This window comes from Pinus tabuliformis, chromosome 4_1 (assembly GCF_031772625.1).
Source record: "Pinus tabuliformis cultivar Carrire ecotype Pingquan chromosome 4_1, CPIR1, whole genome shotgun sequence".
NCBI lineage: Eukaryota > Viridiplantae > Streptophyta > Pinopsida > Pinales > Pinaceae > Pinus > Pinus tabuliformis.
Window position 1 is genome coordinate 738,635,899 of NC_142303.1, and position 20,093 is coordinate 738,655,991.

Here is a 20,093-nt window from a genome sequence, read left to right on the forward strand (position 1 = left end):
TTTTTACATATATTTTTACATATGTGTGTCAGTACAGACTTACAGCGGTTACATCGATCGCCATCACAGCCATCACCGGAATGGAACATATGCTGCAGCATCCGCAGGATTCGAACGCGGCCGGGGGTGTGCAAACCAACCTCCCCGACCGCTATATCATGCACTCGCGCGCTAGTTATATACAAGTTCACGTTGCACACGGCATACCTGCTGAAAATAGCTTGTATATTAACTTGGATTGAAATAATAAGCGAAGTCGATTGACCAAGTTCAAAAGAAGCCTAGGACACATGACTAACCAAGTATTAGTTTCCAGTTTGACCATACATTGTTAGTCTTCGGCTCGGCTGCTTCTTAGACTGGAACTTCATTAGTCCAGTCAATAAATCCAACGAGAAGCGTAACTGTATCTACCTAGTCAAGAGGCGAAATTGTTTCCACAACAGGGCTCTCTCTATGAACTGAAGCATTCAGCCCGCCATTGCGAGACACCCAGACATCCAGCAACATGCAAAACACACAACCACTGCGTGTGCCCGTCTGCCCACCTGTTCGCACAAGACATTAATAAAGGTCTTCATTATCAGTTAAAGCTTAATGAATCTATATATTGTGTTAAATCCAACTATTTCAATTTTTAGTTAACCTTTTTTTTTGGATAAAGCTGAACAAATTTATATATCGTGTAAAATACAACAACGATTGGAACAATATTTAATCTGTACCATTTCCCTTTTTAACAAACATATATGGCATGCAAAATTTAAATACAATCGGAACAATATTTTCTCTGACATTTTGTTTTCTCTCGAACTATATCAACCACATTGTGTAATAGACAGAAAACAATAATTCATCGAATGCATCTTGTTGCAAAATGTAATCCATGCAAGTGAAATGTAATCCATGCACGTGAAGGCTTTTGTATTTCAAAAAGAAACAACCAGATTAATTCTCGGTGTGGCGCTAGGCATAGGCATGTTCACCATGGCATAATCAAACGAGTTGAAAATGCATGCTATGGACCAGATTGAGGGGCCGGTTCTATATATTGGATCACTTGCCCTTTAACTTTCCAAAGGGAAAAGTGTCTGGCTTGGCAGCTCTATTCGTTTTTCGTTTCATCTTATTCAGCTATGATTTAAGTCCTTAATTTATTTAACATAGCTATTATGCACTAAATTGATTTTTCTAGGCGAGAATCCTAGACATTGGATTGACGAGCTTGTTCGGCTGCAGACTAATGGCTTCGTTACACAACATTGTGCTAACTTTATTGAATAAATTACTATAGATGGTTGCTCAAGGTTAAGGATATGGTAGCTGGAAATTTGGCCATGCCATCGTAGATGTGGTTCACCATTTATCGGGAAAAATAAAATTCACTACACTATTTATGGATTGAATGCTAATTTGTGGTTAAATAAATTGACCTAATCGTTAAAACTTGATAAAAACCAATTTCTATTTCTATAAAATTTTGTTCTCAGCTAATATGTTTCTAATCAATTTCTTTGACAACAATGCAGTAGATCTATTAAATGCAATGATTCTATACTAGACAACACAGACCCATCTAAAACCATGTCTGATATTCACCTAGAGTGTATGAACCTGGTGGACTTTTGTCTCGCAACCAGGTCCGGAGATGGTTTAGATGGGTCTCTGTGCTAGTTTATCATGTTCTGACCTTGTACATGGATCTATGGATCCTTCAATGTAACACTCCTTGAAATAATGGCGGCCTTCGTCGTCACACAGTGTATCCTGCGCACCATAAAATCCACACCCCAGGAAATAGGCCTTGTCCCCAGATATTCTGAATGCAACTGCTTGCCATCCTTCCATTCCAGGCATGGGTGCTAGAGCTGTGTTCTGCATTGACATTGACAGCACCATTTAAGCATTATTTTTATATGAAATCTACAATCAAATTAAGTTGTTATAACAATTATTAGAATTCACCATTAACCATTTCTGCACCTTGAAACTGATATTCCTGGCAGAAAAATTGTTAGCCAGCACTGTGACAGAAGCGCTGTGGTATGTACGCAGCTGCTGCCCCGTTGGGTCCAGGTCACTAGCTCTGTTGTGCCATTCAATTATCGTGAATTCCTTTCCTGCACCTTGAAATGTAATGTATGGCTTTGTTGCAGGAATCAACCCATACACTCTAATGCCTTTAGTCTTTCCTATTTGCCTATTTTCCAGTTCCATGTTCACCCTATGGAAACAGTAAGCTGCACCTTATTTTAGTGTGAACGGTGAAATTTTGAACACGGTATTTGAATTGCAAATAAACACAAAGTACCTGTAAGAATGGAAAATATCTGGTTCAATGCATATACATATAGATACCACATAACATAACATCTATGCATGAAGAAAATTACATAATCATTTCCCAACGAGAAACAATCAAACTGATAGAATAGTATGCAATTTTTCATCTGAAAAACAACACACCAGATTAAGTCCCCCGGCCAACCGTGAGGTCAGCCATGGTGACAGTTCTGATATGGATTCTACATATCTAAACTTGAATACAACCCTGGAGAGTAATGTGGAAATAATCCGAACTAAATTACAGCATAACAAAATATTGAGAGAGGGAAACAACGCTATCAGATAACCACCAAAATATTTAAATAAGCGAACCATAGAAAACAAAATTGCATTTAGTTAATTAACTCGCTGTGGGTCTACGTTTAGATACAAACTGGAGTCGTAATATTATGCCGAACCCCTATAAATTAAAAAAGAAGAAAAAAACTAAGAGAAATTAACAAAACAAAACAAAATTACAGTCCTGTGTAAGTTAAACAAAAAAGAAAAGAAAATCCTCAGACCATTGAATGGTTCGTAAGACTACAACCGGTGGGATGCATAGATACCATCCGACAAAACTATATTACTTAAACAAAAACTAAGAAAACGCTGGTGGAAAGTAGCCATGACCATATAACTTAAGATTTCGTTCAGACTATTCTGGTGATGGAGCAGAGCAAGAAAAGAACCTGGGAAAATAAGTTATGTGTTAGACAGAAACGAGGACATAGCCCTCAATGTACCCAGAATTTGAGCGTGGTAACCCTTACCTGCAGCAAACAAGGGAGATGGGTTAAAATTAATGAACAATGCAATAGAAGGACCAAATTGGACAAGAGCGTTTAAGAGTCGATGCTTACCTGTTGTTGCAAGAGGGACCGTGGCTCACACCCAAGGAGGGATGACTGTAGTCAACATCGTTGCAGTTTGTGAGTTGGTTCACTATGCAGTAAAGAATATAGTAACAATTTCATAATAATTACAAACCCTCACCTTAGCACTTCGCAAGTGGCGGACATTGCTCTGACCATGCAGTCCTGGAGATTGCAGGTGAAATTGAGACAAGTGAAACCCCTGTTGCGAAAGTAAAAACCGTAAGGAACCCCTTTCCAGACTTGATTCTTCTCCGGATGAGGGGGTGAGCTTGCAAACCTGGGTACACCTTCAACTGAACTAATGGCCGCACATTTCATGGTGTTAAGAGCCACCTACATTATTAAGAAGGATAACATGTTAGCCATCTGGAGCCTATTCCGTGAAATGAGTTACCAAGCCAACCCTAATGAGTGACAGGTGTTAGATTTAGGGTTCTCCAAATGTAAGGCTAGGATCCAAATGTAAGGCTAGGATCGTCGTATAGTTTTCATTGAAGATTCCCAAGATGAAAACAAAACCCTGCAACTTAGCAACTTAGCATATGTTAAAAGGGACGATTACATATGAAAACGAAACCCTGCAATAAGACCTGTGTAACAAAACTTTGGATAAAATTTTTGTTTGACGAAATGTTTTTTATATGATACTCCAAAAACTTTGGATAAAGGCCAAACTTCGCTTAAAAGCAAGTTCGACGTCGGCAATAAGACCCCAAAGCTGAATGGCCAATGAAAACCATCGAAAAATATTTAAATGATTTTAAAAATTCACTTTTTTGCGTAAAACTTTGGTTAAAATATTGAATAGTGGTTAATATTTAAAAAATCAAACGTAGTCAAAGCGATATCGATCGCTATATACCAGCTTCGGCAGGTATAATAAGAGTTACCTCATTAAAGAGTTGCGTAATTTAGAAAAGATGGTACAATAAAACTTTATTGTTATTATGTTCATAAAATAATTAAATAATTTTTTTTAGTTTAAATTAGTTGAATATTAGATAAATTAATATTTTTTTAGTATGTTTTAAGATATGTGTTTAATTATTTTTCGTAAATTTGTTAATTTTAGCAATGTGTCTTTTTACTAATACTTACAGATGTGTCTTTTTACTAATACTTAACCATTTTAGTATAACGACAAATGTGATTTTCAACAAATCACATTAATTTGTGCTAAAAAATTATTATTAAATTTTAAATAAAATAACACATCCCTTATATTTCGCTACATATACTTTACCGCCTCTCCGAAACAAGGCATCTGTTTAATAACATCTGTATATTTTGATGTAACGACCATTTAATTCGCAATAACCCCTTTACATTAATATATTAAAACATGTCAAATACAAAATAGATGTGGTGCATTTACGTTACCAATTGATATATAATTTTTCACAATTCAACACCAACTTTCTAATTTAACACCAACTTATTAATTTAACTCCAATAAAGTAAATATTGGATTGAGATTACCCTGAAGTGCTAATATCAAATATATGTGGAAGACCACGTATAAAATATGCCAAACATTTAAATGGATTTTGATGTTTAGGTTTGTTATGACTTTGTAAGATTCATGATCCATGTGTCTATGCTATATCATAACACATTTAAAAAAATATAATTGATATTTTGTATTATATAAAAGAGAAATTATCTCTCCTATTAATGATTACAATGGACCGTGATGTTGTTACGTTGATTAACGTTCAATCATGAATGGTGTTAATATTATATCATTATAATGGTGTTAATATATGAGAATATGTTTTAAAAATATAATGGATATTTCATATTATATAAATAATAGTGAAATCATTTATATTATAAATGTTTATCAAAATTATTTTAATATTTAAATTAATTTTTACTAATAATTTAACAAGTTTTATAATGTTACACAATAATAGAAAAATTTGTTCTTATAAAATATTATAGTTATGTTTGTTTTAAATTGGTTTAACATTAAGATATATCAACAAAGCATATAAATATAGATCTTATTTTTGAGTTGTTCGCAAATTTCAATTGTGCTAAAGAGTTCGAAGTTTATGGGTTATGTTCAATAGGTGTCAACAAAGGATGTTATGGGTGGTCACCATCTGGTTTTTTGTGTTCTCTGAAATGTTTTATATACATAGAATCTTCTTAAGTTTGGAGTATATTAAAAGGGAATATGGATGTATGACCGAGAGAGGCATGCATACCCCTTTGTTATGTGTTCTTTCTGTTAGAGAGTTTTTAACACCTAGGAAGAGTGCATCAAGCGCGATGGATATTGTCACGCCCATATCTTGGTGGTAGTCTTTCAACTGCTCATAGACAGGTGTGGCACCACCACCTAATTTTTTTTTCACCAATACTTTCAAGTGTGGACTACGCCTAACATTCAATATTTAGATTATTTTTCACTTTTTACTAAGCATTCATCTTTCTAACACAATGAAAATATATTCATCGTCATTATCATTTATAAATATATGCACATTGGATACAATCTTTAATGGGAGGGGAAACTCTCTGGTTAGAGTCTTCCCAACAATGATAATAATAATATTTTTACAAGTAAATATACAAGTACAACCTTTGTGAAGGAACCCAAAATTTCCTCTCAACAATTATGTCAAAACTCAACAATTCAACCTGCACTATTCAGCAGTGCCCAACTGTTATTCACGGTGACCCATGCTTGTTGTGTAGCTCACCCTTGGTTCGTTCATCTTGTCGTTCAAACCTTCGTTCGGCCTATTGTTAAGAATTCCGTTTCGCTCGTCGTTTAGACTCTCGTTTGGCCCCGTCATTTAGACTTCCGTTCAGCTCGGTCGTTCAGCTTCGGTCGTTCAGACTTTTGTTTAGTCGTTCAAACCTCCGTTCGGCCTAGTCGTTCAGACTTCCGTTCGGTTGTTCAGACCTCTATTCGGCCCGGTTGTTCAGACCTTCATTCATTCTGTTGTTCAGACCTTCGTTTAGCCCATTTAGACCTCCATTCAGCCTGTTCATTCAGACACCCATTTAGCCCATTCAAACCTTCGTTCGGCTCGGTCATTCAGACACTCGTTCAACCCATTCAGAGCTCTGTTTGACCCATTATTCGAACTGTCGTTCAGCTCGTTTAGACCTCTGTTCGCCTGGTTGTCCAGAATTTTGTTCAGCCCATTCAGAACTCTGTTCGACCTGTCGTTCAAACTGTCGTTCAGCCCATTCAGACGTCTGCTCACTTGGTCGTTCAGACTTTCCTCGGCTCATTGCTTTGGTCTATAGCTGCCTGCACCTCACCCTACTTCATTTGTCTACCCTTAGGCTCTCCCAACATCACTTAGACTTCGCACTTAGAATGCTTGAACTTGAATTCATGCCTTCTCTTCCGCCCATGCATCCTCCATATATATGCCTTCGTCATGGATGTAAAGTGGGTTGAATTGCCTAGGCCGACCTCTCAATTCGGTCAACCATGCCCCAACTTCATGTTGGCTCGCCCATGTCATCGCCCCGTCAGGTGCACTTACCTAATCATGCACAGTATAAGCTCACCATCACAAATCTCCATGCTTAGCCAAATTTTGTCTTCTTCAGTTTTTCAACTCTCCATGTTGGCTCATCTCGATTCGTGGCACGGGCGCGTTTAACTGACCGCCCAACTCGTCGCACACCAACTCATCCCATCATCGCAACCTTTCATTGCAATCAACTCACCTGCTCAACGACTTGTCGCGCATCGCCCGCACGACTCGTGGGCGTGACTTACTCCCCCACTCTAAAAGATTGTCGTCCTCGATAACACCACCATATGACATTGCAAAGTGTCGCTAGATCCAACATCCAAAATGTCCATGCTGCCCGCCTCTACTCTACCATCGCACGAACCATAAAGGTTCATGTCTCCATGAATAGGAAAGTCTCCTCAATCCATGATCATCAACCACCTCTATCACAACTCCACATGTTGCCCCACCGTGGAAGGTTTTTCCCCCAACTCAAGCTACATGCTCACTGCAACATATATCGTGTCGAACCCATCATGTATCGTCATCATGTAAACTACTACCATGATACTCCAACGCAACTCTAACATCTCTCGGTACACTTCCGAATCCCATGATTCGAACTAGTCGGGTGATCAGTCCAACTGTCATGCTCAAACCATAAGAATGCACCTCCTTATGCCAGCATCAGTCATTTCTCTCAACTTCCTATCAGAACATCAACTCGATCAAGAATCCATCTACATCACCATCAAAGTGTAAGTAAGCCATGCCCAGGTCCATGAAGTAGTCTTCATCTCATCCGCAACATGATGCCCATGGTTAGAAACCAATCAACCTCCATGTATCAAAAGTGGTTAAATCTCAGCTCAATCCATTCCCAAGTGTTGCCACCAAGGCATCATCATCACTACAACTCCATCAACTCCAAAGTGTCTCATCTCAATCCTCCACATCGAATCACTCTCCCAAGCACACCCATAAATGTGCTCAAAATTATGCACCCCATACCGCATCAAAATCACTGACCTCAGCTCCTCAATGCATCAGACCTTCCAAGTCCACTATAATATGAAGTCCCCAATGGTTGCAACAACCTCATGTCATCATGAGTTCCATGAATCATCTCCATCCAACATCTTGGCAAGCATACATGTCTCGGCCTCAAAGGTCCCTGCAAGATGCCTCAGCTCTCCATGTAGTAGGAATGATCTCATAGACAACTCAAAAATCCAACCAGTCCATGGCCTTGTTGTGCAAATGTGCACAACCTCTCCATCGACTCATAAGTAAAATATCTCCATGTCACATCAGCAAATCCATCCGCACAACGTCACTGCCTTGGCACTCCTCAATGGATGCCCATAAGTGACATCTCTACAGGTGCACTTGCATAATGTCCCTCCATAGTGTCTACCTGCTCCATCTACCCAACTCAATGTCCATGACTCAAGTTGCCCAAGTTGTCCAACTAAGTAGACGCATCACAACATCGATCATCTTCATCCATGCCCTCAATCCGATTTAGTGCACTTAGTCACCCAAACCATATATATCATCAAGTCATATGACATAAGTCCCTTCCATCATAGCTCGCCCACTAAAGGGTCCACCAAGACTTCCTCTTGGTCTCGGCCATGAAGAAGTCCACCCAAGTATCATCAAAACCTCAAGTGTGTGCCCTAGCTCCAATCTGTCCATGAGTCATGTTGGGCACTTAGCCAATTCTCCATATGGCTATAGCATGACCCATCCTCTCAATGATCATCACGTTCCTCCCTTGTCACGGGAATTTGCACCTTCTCCCATAAGGTCACAAAAAACCCCAACAAGCTCTAAAACAGACAATGGTCCTTGATTCTACATACAAGGTCTCATCATAGACATCCATGGTAAGGTTTTCCATTGTATCAACAATCTGACTTTGCCCTTCACTGCATATGGCCCATCCTCCAAAAGCTCCAATGAAACACAAGTAGCAATAAGATTACTTACTTCATCATGAGGTTCATCCATGTGAGTATCCTCATCCATCAATGTCTGCAAAATGCACGATCCTAGTCCAACTTGAGCAATTTCAAGTTCCTCCTCCTTCATTGTCATATCTACAACAATCTCATACATCACAACTTCCTCTTCTTCATCAGCGCAATCTACACCTATATACTAATCCATTGCCCAACCAAGTTGAAGAAGTTCGTCTTCAACATTCCTTTCAAAGACTTCAAGTTCAGCTCGAATCCATGGGTTCTCTTCTTTCATCCACTTCAACTTGTATAAGGTCAACAAGATCCTCCCTTGTCATTCTTCCAAACTTGCCATGTCTTGTCGTTCAGCTTGGCCCAAGCACAAGGCTTCACCTCTGCTAAACTTGTCATGAAGTGCAGTAATAACACTTCTCTTTAAATCTTCAACAAAGCCCCGCAGAAAATCAGGAGCTCTGATACCAACTGTCATGCCCCTACCTTGGTGGTAATCTTTCAACCACTCATAAGCGAGTGCGACACCACCACCCGATTTCTTTTCACCAATACTTTCAAGTGCGCACTATGCCTAACATTCAATACTTACATTATTTTTCACTTTTTACAACAAATTCATGTTTTTAACACAATGGAAATACATTCATCATCATTGTCATTTATAAAAAATATGCACAACAGATACAATCTTTAATGGGAGGGGAAACTCCGTGGTTAGAGTTTGCCCAACAATGATAACAATAATCTTTTTACAAGTAAATATACAAGTACAACCTTTGTGAAGGAACCCAAAATTTCCTCTCAACAATTCTGTCAAAACTCAACAATTCGACCTACACTGTTCAATAGTGCCCAACTATCGTTCAGGGTGGCCCACATCTGTCGTGCAACTTGCACTTGGTTTGTTGAGCTCGTCATTCAGACCTTCGTTTGGCCTGTCTTTCAGACTTCCGTTCGGCTCGTCGTTCAGACTCCTGTTCAGCCCCGTCGTTCAAACTTCCATTTAGCTCGGCTGCTCAGCTTCGATCGTTCAAACTTTCATTCAATCGTTAAGACCTTCGTTCGGCCTGGTCATTCAGACTTTCGTTCGGTCATTCAGACCTTCGTTCGTACTGTTCGTTTAGACCTTCGTTCAACCCATTCAAACTTATGTTTAGTCCATCATTAAGACCTTTGTTCATTGCGTTCAGACCTCCGTTCGGTCCGATCGTTCAGACCCTCATTCAGCCCATTCAGACCTTCGTTCGACTCGGTCGTTCAGACACTCGTTCACCCCATTTAGACCTTTGTTCAAACTATCGTTCAGCCTATTCAGACCTCCATTCACTCGATCGTTCAGACTTTCATTCATCCCGTTCAGACCTCCATTCGGTCTGTCATTTAAACTGTCATTCAGCCCGCTCAAACCTCCGTTCGCCTGGCCGTTCAGACTTTACTCCTCGGCTCAGTGCTTTAGTCTAGAGTCTCCTACACCTCACCCTACTTCATTTGTCCACCCTTAGGCTCGTCCAACATCACTTAGACTTCGCACTTAGAATGTTTGAGCTTGAATTCATGCCTTCTCCTCCATCCATGCATCCTCCATATATATGCCTTCTCCATGGATGTAACGTGGGTCGGCCAACCATGCCCCAACTTCACATCCGCTCCCCCATGTTGTCGCCCTATTGGGTCCACTTACCCAACCATGCACCGTATAAGTTCAACATTGCAAATCTCCATACTAAGCCAAATTTTGTCTTCTTTGGTTTTTCGACTCTTCATGTTGGCTCGTCACGACTCGTGCCCCAGGTGCATTTAACCAACCGCCCAACTCGTCACACACCAACTTGACCTATCATCTCAACCTTTTGTCGCAACCGACTCGCCCACTCACTGATTCATCGCATACCAACTAGTCGCACGCCAGCTCATCGTGTTTAACTGAGGGCGCGTCACCACACCTCGTCGCACATCGCACACACGACTCATGGGCGTGGCAAATATACTCGGGTGGACCCTATTGGTTGTAGACTCCGTGAAGTAAAATTTTATATTTATGGGGAGTTCATCGAGAGGTTGGATGAACTATGTATGTGAAGGACTTCCTAATAGACTCAGTTGCAGTGGTTGGGCACACATGCATTTCGGTAGATGGTTGTTTCTTTATATGGACTTCAATAATTTGATGATGGTTGTTCCTTTATATGGACTTCAATAATTTGACGATGTGTGCATGAACAAGGTACAAGGTGTGATTTCCATATTGGACCAAATGTAGATATTGCTGATGGAGATCGAGACAAGTAGTCATTAAGGGGGCGACTTGGAAATATAATTCCTACTTGTCTTTGTTGTGATTAATTTTATGTACAAGAGTCTATTTCTAATGTTTAGGAGTTGTTGAGATGTTTCCTAAATTAGTGTGTAGTTGAGATATTCAGTCCATCAAAAGATTATGTGTACAAGATAAATTAGCTATCTCTAAACCTAGCTTCTATATTTATATTATAATATTATTTTATTGTAAATATAATTTTGAGTGTCTTATGTAAATTTAATTATACATAACTCAAAATTATAAATATGCATATTCACAACAAATATTATTATTGAATGATGGAAACCTGTGAGCTATAGTTAATTAACCAAAGAACTAGTGGCTAATTAGCAGGTATATCATAGTGACCGTTTACACGTTTATGCATATAGTAAAAATGATAGCTCTCAATTGACCCAAATTATACAGAGATGGCAACTTTAAATCCATGAAGTAGCATTACAACGCCCATATTCACAAGGCATGAGTAATGTTGTTTTTTTGGAGTTTAATGCTTTTATTAGTTTTGTTCTTTTAATGTTCGACGTATTTCATTATGCGGAGCGAACTCTACATTTCGTGGGTCATATTGAGGTAGGCATTCCTTTTATGCCTTGCCTAGTACGCTGGCTCTAAGCATGGGAGCATATGCCTATAGCCACCCAGCCCCAAAATGGCATGTGGCGATGGCAAGAATGGTTCCCGACCGCTGCTCTTTAGTTCGGAAACTTAGTCTTTTCTTCACTAAATAGATATGTTATTGAGCAAAAAAACGCCTTTTAAAGCATAAGTCAACGCCTTTAGTTATAATTTATAATCAGGTTTGGTGGGGTTTCTTTATTCCTTTGACACTATAACTTACCAACACGGGTAGCTTCTAAATCAACACCATTGAGATCAGGCCATTGCCAGCAGAGAAAAAAAAGGTTTGTTAAGCAGTTCTAGAAGCACCACTAATATATGCACCGAACTGATATTAAAGAGAGAGACATAAGCATTTGACAACTGGGTCAAACGCATCACCTCGCACAATCACAAAAACCCATCAATTTGGGCAATAATGAGATTGACGGTTTGATGGATTGTTTTAAGGCTGCAACCAACAAGGAAAGCCGTAGTGAAACGCAAGATCTATAGTTAATTGGCTGGGTTCCAGCAACGAAAGATGCATTAACTTATAGGAACGTGGTAGAATGTAATGCTTTATACCTTGGGATTAGAAAGGAAGAGCAATGGGAGTGAAAAACATTTGAATCTATGGCAATTCTAAGTTAGTTATCAAGAAAGTTAGATGCTTGTATAGCACGAAGCAACACATTCAAGTATTGCTTAAATTGAAAAGTGTGCATCGTTTTTTTGCATTAAATAATAACCATGTGATAATCTAGAAGGACTAAACTCTGAAACTTCGAGATGGATTGCCTCTGGGGTTATGTGTGCTGAGCGTCGTTATAGTTAGTTGGGTGGTTCCCAACAATGAAAGACGCACTAACTCACAACAACATGGCAGAATAAAATGATTTATGCGTTGGGCTTAGAAAGGCAGAACAATGGGAGTTAAAAACATTTGAATCTATGGTGATTCTGAGTTGGTTGTCAAGCAAGTTAGATGTCTATATAGCACGAAGCAAAATGTTCAAGTGTTACTTATTGAAAAGTGTAAATTGTTTATTGTGCCATAAATAATAATCATTTTATAATCCCTAAGGACCAGAGTGCGAAACTTAGATTGATGTCTCCAGGGTTATGACTGCGAAGCTTCGTTTGACAGCAGAGAAGTTGGTTGTGCGAAGAAAACAACTACCTCCGCACAAAACATTAACTAGTCGTCATATGAACCAATCGTTCAATATTAAAGCGTCGGAGACGGGGGCTAAGACAATAAGCATTTGACAGTCGGCTCAAATGCAACATCTTGCCTAATCGCAACAACTCATCAAGTTAGGCAATAACACGATTGATTTTTTTGATGGATTGTTTTAAGGAAAGCGCTATTGAAATACAAGCCCTATAGTTAGTCGGGTGGGTTGTTGTAAGATTTTTGAGATACACAGATCTAGATTTGCAAAACAATAAACAAGCTTGCAAAAGAAGGAAGGAAGCGAGCAAGAATTGAGAAAAGAATGAAAAAATTTATTCTACAATATTAGTTTTAGAATAAATACATAAAAACAACTAAGTTAAGCTTAATTGTACATGCAATAACTAAAGCTAACTAAAGCTAAGTGTGCTTTATCTTATGTTAATGTTAATGTGTACATGTGCCACATGCAAGCAATAAGTTAACTGGAGCTAATCTAGGTGCATGTACACCAACACAACTAGTCTAAGTGCATGTACACCACACCCCCCTTAAGCATAACTTAGGTGAGTGTGATGCAAAATTTATGAGTCCCGGCAACACGGCCATTTTAGGTACCCATATACAATGCATAAAAAGGAGGAAAGAGGGAAAACCCAGTGGGAAGAAAACCCCCCCTCAAAATATAATGCAAAAGTAGAGAAAAGACAACTGCTAGGCAGTCGTGTCCTTCACCCCGAGACGATCTCTCAGGAATCGAAACTTCTGCTCAGTGAAAGTCTTGGTGAAGATGTCAGCGATCTGCTCGGAACTAGGACAGTACTGAAGATCGATGATCCCATCATGAATGAGTTCTCTAATGAAGTGCATGTGGATCTCGATGTGTTTGGTACGCTGCCGCTACACTGGATCTCTGCAAAACTTTAACGTACTTTGATTATCGCACCAGATGACAGTTGGATAATGGACACTAATCCCAAGCTCAGATAGGAAATGTTGTAGCCAAATTGCCTGAATAGTGGCATTGACTGCTCCTCTATACTCGGCCTCTGCTGATGATAAAGCAATGGCAGCCTGCTTCTTACTTGACCAACAAATTGGCCGGATCCCAAACTAAGTACATAACCGGAAGTAGACTTGCGATCAATGGTGTCGCCAGCCCAATCTGAATCTGTGAACCCGATGAGATTCAAAGAACAATTGGCTGCATAATGAATCCCATAGGTGATTGTCCCCTGGACATATCGAAGGATGCGCTTTGCAGCATTCCAGTGTAACTCATGTGGCTCCTGCATGTATCTGGAAACTGCTCCGACAGCATAGGAGAGATCAGGACGGGAGTGAGTGAGATAAAGAAGACTTCCCACAAGCTGGCGATACAATGTGCAATCAACCAATGGTGTGTCTTTGCCATTCTCAAGCTTTATCCCTGATAAGAAAGGTGTGGCTGTTGGCTTGCAGTCACTCATGTGAAATCGTGCCAAAAGATCTCTGGCATATTTTGGTTGAGAAATGGTAATGCCAGAATCACGCTGATGGATCTCTAGTCCAAGGAAGAAATTTAGCAAGCCCATGTCTGTCATAGAAAACCACTTATGCAATGCAGTTTTGATGTTAGTAATGATAGAAGCTGAACTACCCGTTATCAAAAGATCATCTACGTAGAGTACTATGATCAACAAGGAGTCAATTTTCTTCAGAAAATAAACATTGGAATCAGATTTGCAGCGTACAAAATTTTGAGATAACAAATAAGAATCCATCTTTGCATACCATGCTCTAGGTGCCTGCTTGAGGCCATAGAGAGACTTCTTTAGTTTGCATACCAGAGATGAATTCTGCATGTATCCCGGTGGCTGCTCCATGTAGATTTCCTCCTCGAGATCACCATGAAGAAAGGCATTCTTCACATCCATATGATGCACCTCCCATCCTCTTGCTGCTGCAATGGAGAGAGCTAGCCGAATGGAATCCATTTTTGCCACTGGATCAAAAGTCTCATCATAGTCAACACCGTGTACTTGCTGAAAACCTTTTGCTACCAATCATGCCTTATATCGACTAACTTGGCCATTTGATGCTTTCTTGGTCCGGTAAACCCACTTGCATCTCACAAGTTTGCGATTTGAAGGTAGCGGAACCAAATCCCAAGTCTGGTTCTCAATGAGAGAGTTATATTCATCATCCATGGCGGTTTCCCATTCAGGATGCCCATTTGCTTCTGCATAAGTTTGTGGATCAGATCCATGCATCATATAAGCATGCATGGGCATGGATGGCTCCATAGCTAAGAGTGCTTATGGATCTTCCTCAAACAGAGGGATAGAGGCAGGATCATCAAGGATATCACTCATGCTGCGCCATTTTTGTGTTGAAGGTGGTCGAGAATCTTCCGAACTACATGCAGAAGTATGATCTTGATGTTCAACAACTGGTGGTCTAACAAGGCTCACAGGAAAAGACTCATCTTCATCAGAATGCTGGTCTGAAGTTTCATCTGCATACTCATCAATGAGTGGTGATGAAAATTTGGTAACAAGTTCATCTACTGTTGCATGCGAAATATCTTCGTCAAACTTTACACTCCTTTCAATAAAGAGCTCTTCAGTGTGGATATCAAGCAATCTGTACCCTTTGACTTCATCAAAATATCCAACAAACATGCATGCTTTGCTTTGAGGCTCCAAATCCTTTCTCTTCTCTGGAGGAATGCGGGCCCATGCTCGAGATCCAAAAATGCGGAAATGAATAACTTCAGGTTGTATGCCAGTCCAAGCCTCAAAAGGTGTTTTTCCAGTAACAAATTTATCAGGAGATCTGTTCTGGATGTATGAGGCACAATTAATAGCTTTGGCCCACAATTTCGATGGAAGAGATCTTGCATGCAACATGCAATTAGCCATCTCTTTCAAAGATCGATTTTTCCTTTCAGCCACGCCATTTTGCTGTGGAGTGTAAGGGACTATATGCTGCAACTGTATGCCTGCTTCATCACAAAGATTCTTGATATCTTTGTTGACATATTCTGTCCCATTATCTGTGCGGAATATTTTGATGCATTTTCCAGACTGATTTTCCGCATGCGCTTTGAAAATCTTTAGATGTTGAAAAACTTCAGACTTGAGTTTCAAGAAGTAAACCCAAGTGAATCTCGTGTAATCATCTATAAATGACAACACATATCTTGCTTTGCTCATTGAAAGCACCGGAAATGGACCCATGAGATCACTGTGTACAAGTTCCAAAGGTGAAGAGGCTCTCCATGCATGCCCCTTCTCGAATTTTTCTTGTGGATGATTTCCAAGAGCACATCCATTACAAACACCATCTGAAAATTCAATGGTTGGCAATCCTTTGACCATCCCTTGCTTACTAAGCTATTGCATATATCTGAAATTCAAGTGCCCAAATCTCTCGTGCCAAATCCTACTTACTTCATTTGCATGCGTAAGTAGCAAAATAGAATCTGATTGAGGAACAAAATCAGAAAATGTATACAGACAAGATTGATCATTTACCTTGCCAGATGCAATCTTCAAATTGGTTTGCATGTCATAAATGCTCACGGAATCTGGGGTAAATTCCACTTTCCTTCCGCTGCCTGTGTGTGTCATCTGATACACTGAGAGAAAATTCACAGAAAGCCTTGGAATATGAAAGACATTTTCAAAACTTCCATCTTTGAATTGCACTCTTCCTTGTCCAGTTGCTGCAACTGCAGAATTATCCCCCATGAGAATGGGAGGACCTGAGTATGCATGTAGAGAAGAAAAGGATTCCTTTGAAGAAGCCATATGATGTGAAGCTCCTGAATCGATGATCCATTCTTGTGGTGCAGAATGAAGAGCAATCAAAGCATGCCCGTTACCTCTTGGATCTGGTGCCTTTTCTCCAGACTTCTTCTTAGCATTCTCAAGAATGTGGTCTCCAAGATTGTGTTGCTGGAGTGTCTGCGCCATAAGATCTATAGTCTTCTTCATGCATGCAGATTCAGGATGAAAACCACGGTGGCAATAATTGCACATTGATTTCCCTTTCGTTCCTTTCCTTTCCTTTGAGCCAGATGATCCATCAGGGGGTTTGGGATGTCCTCCCTTTCTTGAATCAGGATCCTTCTTCCCTTTTCCTTTCTGATGGTCTTTGGAATTTGCCTTTCCTTTTGCATGCACAGTAAGTGCATACGATTTGGAATTTTTAAGTGTGCCCATTTTGATGAGCTTATCTTGCTCATGCATCAAAGACTGAATAAAAGAATCCAATGAGGGCATCTTCCAAGCTGCACCAGTTGCATATCTGACTGTGTGGAATGTAGAGACGAATACTGCATACTTTGGACCAAGTTTTGATAAAATGGAAAGAATCAACTGATTTTCTTGCTTGGATTTGTCGATCCCGCATCCTTTCAGCTGAACCAACAAGGCTTTATACCTTGTGAAAAAATCTTGAATGTTCTCAAAGTTTCTCAGATCTAATGAGTTTAACTCATTTTCGAGAATGTGACCTTGCATTTCATCTTGTTTTCCAAACAATCCTTCCAAAATTTTCCATACTTCATTTGGAGTTGAACATGGTTCAACATGAAATAGCAGTTCCGGAGAAATAGATAAACATAGGATGCCGAAGGCCTCGTCCATGCGATTGAAATATCTTGTTTTCTCCATTGCCGATGTTGGTTCAACTTCCGTTTCCATGGTTATTCGAAATAAGCCTCTACTTCTGAGATGAAGTTGAATCTTTGGCTTCCATTCGAAATAATTATATGGAGTGAGAATTGCCGATTGTGGAAACTCCAATTTAGACTCCATTCTTTGTTGTTGCTTCAATCTTCTGAACCTGCAAATAAAATTGCTTGTGCACTGATTACAAATCCCTATGCTTTGATACCATGTAAGATTTTTGAGATACACAGATCTAGATCTGCAAAACAATAAACAAGCTTGCAAGAGAAGGAAGGAAGCGAGCAAGAATTGAGAAAAGAATGAAAAAATTTATTCTACAATATTAGTTTTAGAATAAATACATAAAAGAAACTAAGTTAAGCTTAGTTGTACATGCAATAACTAAAGCTAACTAAAGCTAAGTGTGCTTTATCTTATGTTAATGTGTACATGTGCCACATGCAAGCAATAAGTTAATTGGAGCTAATCTAGGTGCATGTACACCAACACAGCTAGTCTAAGTGCATGTACACCAACAGTTGTAACAATGAAAGACACATTAACTCGTAGAAATGTGGCAGAATACGATGCTTTATGCCTTAGGCTGAGAAAGGAAGAGCAATGGGAGTGAAAAACATTTGAATTTATGGCGATCCTGAGTTTGTTGTCAAGTCAATGCTGGTATAGCATGAAGCAAAATGTTAAGGTATTGCTTATTACAACGTGTGCATCATTTTTTGTGCATTAAATAATAATTATGTGATAATCCAGAAGGACGAAGTCCAAAACTTGGGAGATTAACGCCTTTGGGGTTATGAGTGCAGAACTTTCATTTGAGTGTGGAGAAAAACTTGGAGATTAACGCCTTTGGGGTTATGAGTGCAGAACTTTCGTTTGAGTGTGGAGAAGTTGGTTGTGCAGAGAAAACAACTACCTCGACACAAAACATTAACTAATCGTTATATTAACTAAGCGTTGTTTCTCATTGTCAAATAAAACCATGCAAAGAGAACAACTAGAAAATCACAACATGGTTCAATTATATGTTAATAGTTAGTTGCCTTTGGTGCTAAAATGATTATTGAATGTACTTATTTCACACCCTCGTTGATTTACATTTTAATATTAATTTAATTTTCAAATTATTAAATCTATTTTATGGTGTTGCTGCTGACTATGAATATGTGCGGAGCTTTACGCGATTATGTTATGTGTTTTGCTTATGGTTAGTATTATGCATGTAGCTTTCTTATCATATATCAAAATAAATAGAACAGAGTTGTTGACAAACATGTCAAGGATAGTTAGCTTTGTCGAGTTACCAATAGCCTCGTAGTATCATAAATGTGTGATAGAAAATGAGCACTGTAGACGTGGTTAGAAATGTTGTCTAGAAAGTACAAGCAAGATGGCCTCAAATACATGTGCTTCCCGAGTAAATATTTCTTAATCATAAATGTGTGAAACCTTTGTGCAATGAACTTCCTCACAATTAACTAAAAAATAAATAATAATAATAATTTAATTTAATTTTAAATTAGTGTTGCGTGGAAGTTTATTATGCGAAGGTTGATTGTGCAAAACCTATGCGCATTTTTCTATTTTTAAATGATGTCTATGCTTTGCTAATCATTGTCGTATATGTTTTGTTTGTGTGTGGAGGGAATGTTGACCAATGGATAACCATCCTAGATACGATGAATTAATATATCAATTTTGTTGAAGTGTTACAGGGAAAAGTGTCTACAGAGAACTGCTTATCCCACTAAGGTGTGATAGCTACCTTAGAAACAAACAAAGTAAAGCTACTTTTGTTTTTCCTTTATGAAGTATAGATGAGAGAAGAACATAGAAGACCAACCTCTGTCTTGCGCTAATCTCCTAGTTCGATTCCTCTCTCTCTTGATAGTCTTTCGCTACTTGCTCCCTTGCACGCCCAGCTTCACAGAGTACCTGTAAGATCACAGTAGCATAGCACTATACAAGAACATGGATCTATAATCATAAACATTCTAGGATCAGATGTAGATTGACCATACAAATGCAGAAAACATAAATGACACAAGAGTATGGAGGAAAACTTGAATAGCTTTTATTGATAAACAAGAAAGAGCCAAGGGAGTTACAACCAGTTGTTCTGACCCAGCATCATCCTCTCAGCAAGGAAGCCCCTCTTCACCTCATACAAAGCTTAGATCACCCAACAATCTGATGTTGTCTCAAGAAACCAACATCAATTCCTTACAATATGCAAAATTCCAGCCTCTGGATCTCTAGGATGAGGGATCCATATATAGATATCTCTAAGGGAGATGAGTCAGCTTGCGATTTGATTAGTGTCTTCCCTCTGATAGTTCTTGCTTCCACTTGGAGATTGATGATCTCTTACTCATCCTTGGTCGAATTCAGAGAGGCAAGTGTCACAGGAGAAGTTTCTGGAAGTTTCCATGCCTCTCCACCTCGCAGAATGACACTGCCATTTGTCACTTCTCACCCATCGCACCCCATAGAAGGGCTTTTTGAAATGCAACGCACCCACACAGTGTGTTTAGGTGAGATGCAACACACTTTGCCTATGGAGCAGCTAAAATGATCATGTTTGACAGTTCTGAGCAGTTTTTCATGGAGAACTTCTGGGAGAAGCTGTAATCAGTTGACCTTG

The 20,093-nt window shown here is 39.3% G+C and overlaps 1 protein-coding gene and 1 long non-coding RNA gene across 2 annotated transcripts; both read right to left on the reverse strand.

Annotated features, from left to right (window-relative positions):
* Window positions 1-374: 374 nt before the first annotated feature.
* Window positions 375-1,868, reverse strand: LOC149178267 (putative pectinesterase 68). Its single transcript, XM_089423586.1, has 2 exons — window positions 1,691-1,868; window positions 375-548 (listed from the first exon to the last, which is right to left on the reverse strand). Exons 1-2 carry the CDS (start codon window positions 1,855-1,857, stop codon window positions 455-457), a joined length of 261 nt encoding a protein of 86 aa, XP_089279712.1. The 5' UTR covers window positions 1,858-1,868; the 3' UTR covers window positions 375-454.
* Window positions 1,869-2,622: 754 nt separating this feature from the next.
* Window positions 2,623-3,466, reverse strand: LOC149178268 (uncharacterized). Its single transcript, XR_016258842.1, has 3 exons — window positions 3,322-3,466; window positions 3,189-3,233; window positions 2,623-3,098 (listed from the first exon to the last, which is right to left on the reverse strand). It is a non-coding gene; the product is annotated as an uncharacterized LOC149178268 (long non-coding RNA).
* Between the last annotated feature and the right edge of the window lie 16,627 nt (window positions 3,467-20,093).